This window comes from Eurosta solidaginis, chromosome 3, assembly GCF_040869045.1.
Source record: "Eurosta solidaginis isolate ZX-2024a chromosome 3, ASM4086904v1, whole genome shotgun sequence".
In the NCBI taxonomy this organism is placed as follows: domain Eukaryota; kingdom Metazoa; phylum Arthropoda; class Insecta; order Diptera; family Tephritidae; genus Eurosta; species Eurosta solidaginis.
The window spans coordinates 72,913,218-72,923,166 of record NC_090321.1 but is presented as its reverse complement, the minus strand read 5'-3'; the positions used below and the strand labels follow the sequence as shown (position 1 = coordinate 72,923,166).

The 9,949-nt window shown below is 36.9% G+C and overlaps 3 protein-coding genes across 4 annotated transcripts; 1 reads left to right on the top strand and 2 right to left on the bottom strand.

Annotated features, from left to right (window-relative positions):
• Positions 1-3,917: 3,917 nt before the first annotated feature.
• Positions 3,918-5,898, top strand: eIF3m (eukaryotic translation initiation factor 3 subunit m). 2 transcript variants are annotated; one of them, XM_067772293.1, is made up of 3 exons: positions 3,918-4,098; positions 4,153-4,380; positions 4,450-5,898. In XM_067772293.1, the coding sequence occupies exons 1-3, from the start codon at positions 4,054-4,056 to the stop codon at positions 5,386-5,388; spliced, it is 1,212 nt and encodes a 403-aa protein (XP_067628394.1). In that variant the 5' UTR covers positions 3,918-4,053; the 3' UTR covers positions 5,389-5,898. The 2 variants fall into 2 exon arrangements, with proteins under 2 accessions (XP_067628394.1, XP_067628396.1); XM_067772295.1 differs by having other exon boundaries at positions 3,923-4,098; positions 4,201-4,380.
• On the bottom strand, positions 5,827-7,037 carry Ppcdc (phosphopantothenoylcysteine decarboxylase). Its single transcript, XM_067772296.1, has 4 exons — positions 6,905-7,037; positions 6,638-6,841; positions 6,316-6,569; positions 5,827-6,251 (listed from the first exon to the last, which is right to left on the bottom strand). Exons 1-4 carry the CDS (start codon positions 7,013-7,015, stop codon positions 6,248-6,250), a joined length of 573 nt encoding a protein of 190 aa, XP_067628397.1. The 5' UTR covers positions 7,016-7,037; the 3' UTR covers positions 5,827-6,247.
• A 38-nt stretch (positions 7,038-7,075) lies between these two features.
• On the bottom strand, positions 7,076-7,398 carry LOC137243937 (cytochrome c oxidase assembly protein COX19). Its single transcript, XM_067772297.1, has one exon. The coding sequence runs from the start codon at positions 7,328-7,330 to the stop codon at positions 7,076-7,078; it is 255 nt and encodes an 84-aa protein (XP_067628398.1). The 5' UTR covers positions 7,331-7,398.
• Between the last annotated feature and the right edge of the window lie 2,551 nt (positions 7,399-9,949).

Below are 9,949 nucleotides of genomic sequence, written 5' to 3'. Positions count from 1 at the left end.
TTGAGTGTTTTGTTTTAATAACTTGGTGAAATGGGTGATGCAAAGTCCGTATTAAGCTGACATCGAAAACGTCTGTTTTTTTTTTAATAACTTTTGAACAGTTAGAAAGAGTTAAATTTCGCAATTAGTTTCTTATAACTGGCAGTGATGCGCATCCGTTGATACCAATTTTGACCATATCCGACAAATTTTCGACATGAACTATAAAAGGACTAAACAGTCTTTTTAAACGAGTAGAAAATATAGGAACGCGCCGGACGCCACGCCGATATTTTTGACATTCGGCGGCGGCGTGCGAAAAACGACCATAATCAGCGGCGGTGGCGGCGTATATCTCTAGCCCCTACAGACTCCAACAATGTTTTCAATTGTAATGTGGAACCTACGCCTCTAACACCATTCTCCTCGCAATCCTCTTCCCTGTTGAAACAGCCGGTTGCACTGCCAGAAGCACTTCTAACACAACAACAACAGTCTGGAAATACCTTGAGCGGCTGGACGGCACTAGCTATATATCTTCCGATTTGCCTTCAGGATGTGATGATCCCGTAAGTGCCACCGAAAGTCAGCCTGGGGAGGTTGTACCAATCGCTACAACAAAACAACCGCAAATGACTCGGGGAGTGATACATTATCAATGCCTAAGAGCCCACTATGGGACTCGGAGGCGGGGAAAACAGCTCATGACATAACAATCATAGCTGCATTGGTTGTTCTCACCGCGGTCGTTAGACCCATCTTATTCTATGTCATTGCAGTTTGGTGACTGCCACTCGAAAGAAACAGCAAAGTCAGCAGGTTGATTAGGATGCAGCGGTCAGCAGTCATGCTTATGTATATCCGTGACCAGCCACGCGGATGGCAAGATATCTCAAATCCATACCCAGAATCCACAGCAGTCTTAACTGATCCAAAAGAGTTTTTCCTCTATTTAAATACAAGTTTACCGAGCCTTTGTTGCAGGGAGAACTACCAGCCATAAAGAAGGCCACGGAACAGACCGAGGTAATTCATTTAAATTGGAACAGTATCATCTTCGCTAGGTTCTTAATCGCTGCCTCTATTTAAGATGACATAGAAGACTTCCCTCTAGGATTTAAGCAAACTGTGAAATTGGTAACCAGGTCACCCTATTCGTTCTGACAGAAATTTGACCGAAGTTTGAAACCTTCGGCTTTTCGGCTAACTTATGTTAACATTTAAAATGTTTCCCATACACTGTGCCGTAGTTTTCGATCTAGTGACAGCCATGTAGCTTTATGGATCTTTTAATGCTTAAACTATAAGCTGGATATGACAACATCTCGAGAAATAGGCAAGTCGATCTTCCTCATACCATTAACTAATATCTGAAATCGCTGTGTGTATGTTTTTTTATGAGCAATATACATTTTTTTATTGCCAAATACATGGAAAGAAGCGATAGAAGCTGCAGATCTTGAATTTGTGTGTGCATCCTATATGTATGTGTATTTTTAATTTTTGTATAGAAAGCGGGCGTAGTAATCAACCGATTTTGGGATTCTTGCTTAGGGCAATTCTCTTTCTATAAGGAAAGAAACATCTTAAATCATTGCTGAAGTCGATGCAGACATTATCAAAAGATCCGAACGGCCTTATACCTATATCAAAGAGCATAAATATCATAAGAGCCACCAGTCTGCTACGAGTGGCGAGTAACTGGCTGGAAATCAAAAAATTGATGTGGAATGTTTTCTATGAGGGACATTTTTGAATTGTCTCGCATTTATCCATGCGGTGTAGACACCTTGTACAACTGTGATTTTTGGAAAGAGAATTAATTAAATACAGTCGGAAAAATAAACACAAATACCCCACGGAAATGTATAAAAGCCATTTTATGCACATCTCGCCAAAAAAAAAAAAAAAAAAAACAGCGACTACTTCTTAGAAGACATCGAGCAAATGGCTGCAAGTAACGAGTGATGTCCCTCTTACAAAGAAGATAAATAGGTTTTTTTGGGCGATATGTGCATAAATGTCTTCTATACATTTTCGTGGGGTATTTCTGTTTATTCTCTTTCCAAAAATCACATTTGCATAAGGTGCCTACACCAAAAAGGATAAATATAATACGACCCGTCACTCGTTATTTTTTAGGCATTTACTCGGTGTTAACTGAGAGGTAGTCGCTACTTTTTTTTTTGGCGAGATGTTTATAAATGTCTTCTATACATTTTCATGGGGTATTTGTGTTTATTTTTCCGACTGTATTTAATTATTTAATTTCCAAAAATCACGTTTGCATACAGTGCCTACACCGCATGGATAAATGGGAGGCAATTCAAAAATTTCCCTCAAAGAAAACATTCGGCATCAATTTTTCGATTTTCAGCGAGTTACTCGCCACAAAATAACGAGTGACGGCTCTTATTATATCTATCTTTGCCTATACGGCATGGATAAATGCGAGACAATTGAAAATGTCCCTCTTGGACAACATTAGGCATCAATTTTTTTAATTTCCATCGAGTTAATCGCCACTCGTAGCAGACTGGTGTGGCTCCTATTATATTTATCCTATTTGTATTTAGCGGCAACAACATCATCAGCTGGTTGTCCCCTTTCAACACCTTCGTCTCTACACCTATACTCTTGTCTTTTACTGCTACTTCCAGGTCCTCGAGATCCGTTTCCACTTCTCCTGCTTTTAGCAGGTGCCACTGCACCTTTTTCCCCGTCATTTGCCGCTACTTTCAGATTCTCGAGGTCCTTTTCCCCTGCTTCCCCAGTTTAAACCCATTGTGCCATCCAGCTGTTTCGAAGACTGGTAGCGGTTTGTTTGGTTCATCATGCATCATTTTGTTCATAATACTGATCAGCTCCACTTCTACGGATCTTCAACTTTTTGTTGACATCTGCCCATTGGGGACGCTGCAATCTAGTAGTGCCACAGTCAGGGACTGCTTCGCAACTTCGTTCATTTTCTAGCTCCCTTTAGTATCATCGAGATGGCTGGAGTCTGATCGCTATCCCCCTTTAGCTTATTAACATTTGTTTCTTTGTTTCTCGGGCCATTATTGCCTTCCTTTTCTTGTATTACAGGTTTTGCGGCACATAGCTTTCCAATACCTACCTATATTTCCCTCTAAGATCTGCTTGGCAGATTTTTTCGGTTGACTTAAATAGAATATCAAAAAAAAAATCGGTAGGCACAACCACCGATCAAGTTGCTCACGAAGCTACTTTCGAGCGTCGCTACAAAAACCAAACAATTATTGAAAAAAATAAATTCAATTTCTTCAGCTATATCCGTCCCCAAAACCAAAGGAAAATAGGTATTAAACGTTGTTTGCATCCCCGTGCCTTTGTAAATTATGAAAGGTAATTTTAAACCACCGCGGACTAGAGAAAAGGGTGATTTCTAGTTTCCAACACTTTTTAGCCTTTTAAACACTTCAACAATGTCTAACCAAGCTGTTGTCGTGTTTAATACTCTTTTTCGCTTTGGTAATATACCTTTCACGAACTTTTATTAAATAAAGTAACATTTTTTAACTAATTACACAAATTTGCATACAAAAAAATGTAAACAAACATCTTGTTCTTACTTTTTTTCAGCGACCAACATTGCTGTGCGCTTAACTACACGAAAATTTCATGCTTTGTCGCTTTCATGGAGCAGACGCCTCGTATGCAGCTCACCGTTCAAATACATGTGTTCGGCATCAATGCGCACAAATTTCGCCTGCAGCGTCTATGACGCGTAGCCTCGTGTGCACCTTGCCTTAGTCGCTTCGAAGCGGAGGAGCATATCATTAGTATCTTATGGCGATGTGAAAGCGGCAAGCTTTGAATATAAATCTGGCATTATATCGTCGCGGCGATTTCTTCCAAGCTGTCGCTGCGATTTGCTGTGACCTCACAGTATCCGTGATAAAATCGCAGGAACATGAATATTTGCCGGCTCTAGTTTCTTTTATTGTTGCTAACATTAATGTGGTTGCTATTTTGCTACGTAAGTACACACGTAGGTGCGAATTAAGTGGGTCATATATTTGCTTTGAAAGGTACTTTGAAGATTAAACAATTATGAACTCACCGCCAGTTTTTATTGACTTGTCTCTGGACGAACAGGTAAATTGATAAACTTCTCTAAGTCGATAAGAAATGAACTCCTCTGAGTTTAAGGTTATGTGTGGTGATGAATTGAGGTGCACTACAGACTTCTTTTTGCAGGTGCAAGAATTGAGAAAGTTCTTTAAAAAACTAGGGGCTGAAATTTCTTCTGAAAAGTCGAACAAAGGCGTTGAGGACGATTTACACAAAATCATTGGTGTTTGCGATGTTTGCTTCAAAGACGGTGAGCCTTCTCAGATTGATGGCATACTCAATAGTATCGTATCCATAATGATTACGGTAAGTTTTTAAAATACTTTCACTTACATAAAAACTAATGTATGTTCTAATTATAATTCTTATACACAGATACCACTTGATCGTGGCGAAAACATAGTTTTGGCATACTGTGAAAAAATGACAAAGGCACCAAATGTACCATTGGCAAAAGTTTGTTTGGAATCGTTGTGGCGTCTATTCAATAACTTAGATACCTCATCACCCTTACGCTACCATGTGTATTACCACCTGGTGCAAGTAGCAAAACAGAGTGATCAAGTTTTAGAAGTTTTTACTGGAGTTGATCAATTGAAAACACAATTCGCTAATTGCCCACCATCTAGTGAACAAATGCAAAAGCTGTATCGCTTATTACACGATGTAACAAAAGATACAAACTTGGAATTGTCAGCTAAAGTTATGATTGAACTCCTAGGAACGTATACAGCAGATAATGCTTGCGTTGCACGTGAAGATGCAATGAAATGCATTGTTACAGCGCTTGCTGACCCCAATACATTTTTGTTAGATCCATTGTTAGCACTCAAACCAGTACGTTTCTTAGAGGGGGATTTAATACACGATTTGTTATCAATTTTCGTTTCGGATAAATTACCTTCCTATATACAATTTTATGAAGATCATAAAGAATTTGTTAACTCACAGGGCTTAAATCACGAACAAAACATGAAAAAAATGCGTTTGTTAACTTTCATGCAATTGGCAGAGAGTAATCCAGAGATGTCATTTGAGACGCTCACTAAAGAACTACAAATCAAGGAAGATGAAGTAGAACCATTCGTTATAGAGGTGCTGAAGACAAAATTGGTGCAAGCGCGTCTAGACCAAGCCAATCGTAAAGTACATATCTCATCGACAATGCATCGCACATTTGGTGCTCCACAGTGGCAACAGCTACGTGATCTTTTGTATGCATGGAAAGACAATTTAAGCGCAGTGCGTGAAGGTTTAGCAAGCGTATCCGCAGCACAACTTGACTTGGCACGCAGTCAAAAGCTGGTGCACTAAGTTCTTGATATCTGCATTTAATCAAAAGCCGACGCAGGCGAAAGAGATAACATGGATTATTCGGACATTTTGACAGCGCATTTCAAAAGGTTGGAGGTGTTTTGTACTTGTCGTAACAACAGCAACTTTTGGTCTTTTATAAATTATATGATAAAAATAAATTGAATATGAAATCAGTAAAACTTGTATGTCATATGCAAGACTACATTACTGGGGCATGAAACTTTTGATATCGCACAATTATTACACTTGAAGATTCCTCCGAACAATGGATAATGTAAATGCTTTATACTTGCTTGAAATGATTATCAATACACTTTATTACATTAAGGCAATACTGTTAACTAAAATTAAATTAATCCAATACGCTCCCATGCTTAAATTCAGCCAATATTTTTTTTTAGAAATGCGCTACTTTTGTATTCCATTTAGAAAATATTTTTAATTTATGTATAATTATTTTTTTAATTAATTTATTAATTGAATACACGAATTGATGAAGGCAATTTATGTAAATTTGAATTTTTTTAAGTTTCAAATTTTCATACAATAATGTATGCTAAGTTAAAAATCGCCCTATTTGGGTTGCCGGCTTGAAAGTTTTCCCCAGTAAATTACGAATTTGTTTCAAAATTTGTTTTAGGACCTACTTTTCGTGCGTTTAATATTCTTAGCCAAACGTGAGATAGCAAAAAATTCACTGAACCTCATCATCACCTTCATCTATTGACCCATCCAATTAAATTTATTTTCTTAGTTGAAATATATTGCTTTAGTAGAAAATTGCTCAACGACAATAGGTGACGTCAGTGTTTGATAGTACGCATGTACCCAATTATGCTCATCAATTAAGCCATCGTTATCTGGTAAATATAAATATCTAATTATGTATATGTATGTACATATATACAGTACAGAAGTAACTACGATTTTTCTAAAAAAGGCTTTAATCGTTCAACGATTGTAGACACTTCAGCCATTGCACCCTTGCCTGTATCACCGCACATTAATGTCTTTGATATGCAAGGAATTTCGATATATCCCCATGATTTAAGTTTACTGATTTGTTCATCAGTTAAAGGATGATCGTACATACGTGTGTTCATTGCCGGACAAAAGAGTAACGGCTTATGCAAATCCCAAGCACGCACAACACATGTGAGTAAGTTATCGCAGATGCCCTGTTGGAGAAATACATTTTCATTTAATAGACATGTAAGTACACAAAAAAGTATGCTCTTAATTGTACCGCCGAAATTTTTGCCAGTGTATTTGCACTTAATGGAGCAATGAGTAAAATATCTGCCCATTTACCCAAATCTATATGCAATATTGGGTCGCCTCTTCTTTGCCACATTGACCATTCTGCTGCATCGATCAATATTTTTACTTTTGCGGGCAAAAGTGTACTCTCGAAGAAATGTCTAGCATGTTGCGTGGGTATTACTTTAATCTGTAAAATATAAATATATGGAATAAAACTTGCAATAGATATGTTTATTATGTTAAAACTCACATCAATGGTATAGTCTTGCTCGTATTCTTGTATCTTTTCAATTAACATTGCTAATTTAATGGCAGCCACACTTCCTGTAACACCAATTAATATATTCTTCTGTGGCTTCATTGTTTCTTTACGCTTTATCTCCTTTCCTCTCAGTCCTAATTATTATTTTTTGTTTATATTTTACTCTTTTTTGTTGTCGTCTTCAAATCCCAACTTAGACCACTGCGTCTGCTCCATCAAATTGTTTTGCATACGACAACCTAAATATTCTTTAGCTTCTAGTCGGCACTTCGAATTATTATCGTTGTTCTGTCTCAAGCAGCGCATATACAAGAGATAGTACCTTTTGCAAAGATTGTCGTGATCAAGTGGAAAGCTGCCCTTCTCCGGTGGTGTTGGTATGAATGTCTTCTGATTAAGCGTATTTGAATTCATTTGACAAAATTAATAATGCGATAACTACCTGGGAACGGGTTTACAAACGCACTAGGAACGTGAAACTGTCGATTGCATTATCGATTGTTCAAAAATGTCTGTGAGACCACGTTAAGCTGGAGTCATTGGTTACGTTTGTCGTATCGCTGTAGTCGTATCCCTAAAGCTGGAGACATTGGTGCTTTATCGGTAACCGTATCGGTAAACTTTTAACAGCTGATTCGACCAACCTTATGAGAATCAATGCAATCCATTATTGGTGCCGCTAAAGTCGTAACCGTATCGTAGCCAACCAATTGGGTTTTGGTTTACCGTCGTAACGATAAACAGCTGATTACGTTAGGGATACGGATACAGCGATACGACATACGGCACCAAAGACTCCGGCTTAACGTAATCAGCTGTTTATCGTTACGACGGTAGACCAAAACCCAATTGGTTGGCTACGATACGGTTACGACCTTAGCGGCACCAATAATCGATTGCATTGATTCTCATAAGGTTGGTCGAATTAGCTGTTAAAAGGTTACCGATACGGTTACCGATAAAGCACCAATGTCTCCAGCTTTACACCGATCTACAATAAATCCGCAATAGTTAATCTATACGTATGTTTCACCCCTCAGACCAGGATTATAAGCTGTCAAATTACATTTTTTTATTTTCAAATTATTTTTTTTATTTTTGTGCTCAGACCCGGCCACACAAATACTAGGTAGTAGTGCAATTTAGGGGCCCACCCTAAAGTTGGGCCAAGGTATCGAAAGACGCGCATTTACGTCTAGATCAAAGCCGGCCAAAAGTTGCAATTTGAGTTCGTATTTTCACACCGACACTAACGATGTATGATCACGATCGTTTGCTTTCGCTTGTCACTCACTAAAATCAACAGTGAATGCAAAAGGAAAAGTCCATGCTACTTTTTGGGCACATAATAAAAACAATGGCGCATAATCATAGTCAAAATAAAATAGGTTTTAAATTTAGTTTCAGCTTTTTTGACAGATAGCCCACAGAAAATTATGTCAAAAAACTGCAACTAAATTTAAAATCTATTTTATTTTGACTATGATTACGCGCCAATATGTTGCAATGTTAAAGTGACTTTTAATACGTTTTAGTTAGTATTATTAAGTTCCTTTGAACATACATATTAATATTGACAATTTAAATATTAATTATTAATAATTAATAATAATTAATTAATTATTAATAAATATTGACAATTTAATATAAATATTTTGTTATACGTTCTACATAGTTTTATAAATTTTCCTAAATTTTTTTTATTGAATAACCTTATGTTGTGAAAATATATGTTTCTATCTTTACATTTACTTTGTTTTATAGTTCTTAATGAAAAAGTGTATTTTTTTAAGTAAATTTTGCATTGCGATACCTTCTTTTATAAAAAAGTTTTATCTTACTAGCTCGACCTCCGCGTTCTTAGTTATACGAATATACATAAGTAAATATAGTCAGGATTAGCTTGAAATCAAATAAGCAAAGTCCATTTAATTTCAAACTTCACAGTCCACATTTTCTTTTAGCACACTGGGAGTTGTCCTTCAATTTTTACACACACTTGCTAGCTTAAGAAAGCGGAAGTTAACTTTTTTCACCCGTTCAAAAGTTATCGGCTAAAAACAGGTTTGTGTGATACATATTGTTCCCGCATGTTTGCAATCTTTTAAGCGCATACATCACTTTACTTTTTATACTTGGCATATTAACATAATCTAACTTGCACGAATTAACGAAAAAAATATGTTAAGTTTCACTAATTTACTTATAAAATATCAACACAAATATTGCAAAAAATTTCTGTCCAAATGAAAACATATGAAAGTGAACAGTGTTGCCAGCTCAGCAGGTAATAAAACAAAGTTTTGTTTGATATATAAAACATCTATATTTAGAAGAAATTTCTATAATAAAATTATGTTTTTATGGGAAAATGATTGCTAACTTATCATAAATCGAACAATAAGTCGAAAAAATGTGTTATTGACAAAATACTTTAATTAAATTTTTTTTTTTTAAAAAGGCTTAACTAAACATGCACAGTAATTCTGCGTAGAACACCCTTAGCCGATCCAACGCCGGCTGCGCCATGCAAAGTAATTCTGCGTAGAACACCTTTGGGCATAGGCGGCCTTCGCCGCCACGGTGATGTCCTTCTGCGTAGTACACCCTTCTGTTCTGATCTGTTAAGGGTTATTTTTTTAAAGTGCGGCCGAAGGCCGCCTACGCAGAAGGGTGTACTACGCAGAAGGACATCACCGTGGCGGTAGCCACGGTTATACCACACACCCGTACTTGGCATGGCGTAGCCCAGGGTTATTTTTTATAAGCGCGGCCAAAGACGTTCTACGCAGAATTACTGTGCATGGCCACCAAAAAAGAGCTTTTTCAAATTTTTAGTAAATAAAGACTAGAAAAGTTAAAGATATATATACACCAGATGAAAGGTATTTTTATAAGTTATTTTTGGATTTTTTAATTTTTGAAATCCATCCACTAGTTTCGGAGATATTTTGATTTGAAAAATTCATGATTTCGCCTTTTGACATGGAATTACCCCCAAACCTTTCATTTGCACCAAAAAAGAATCAGCAT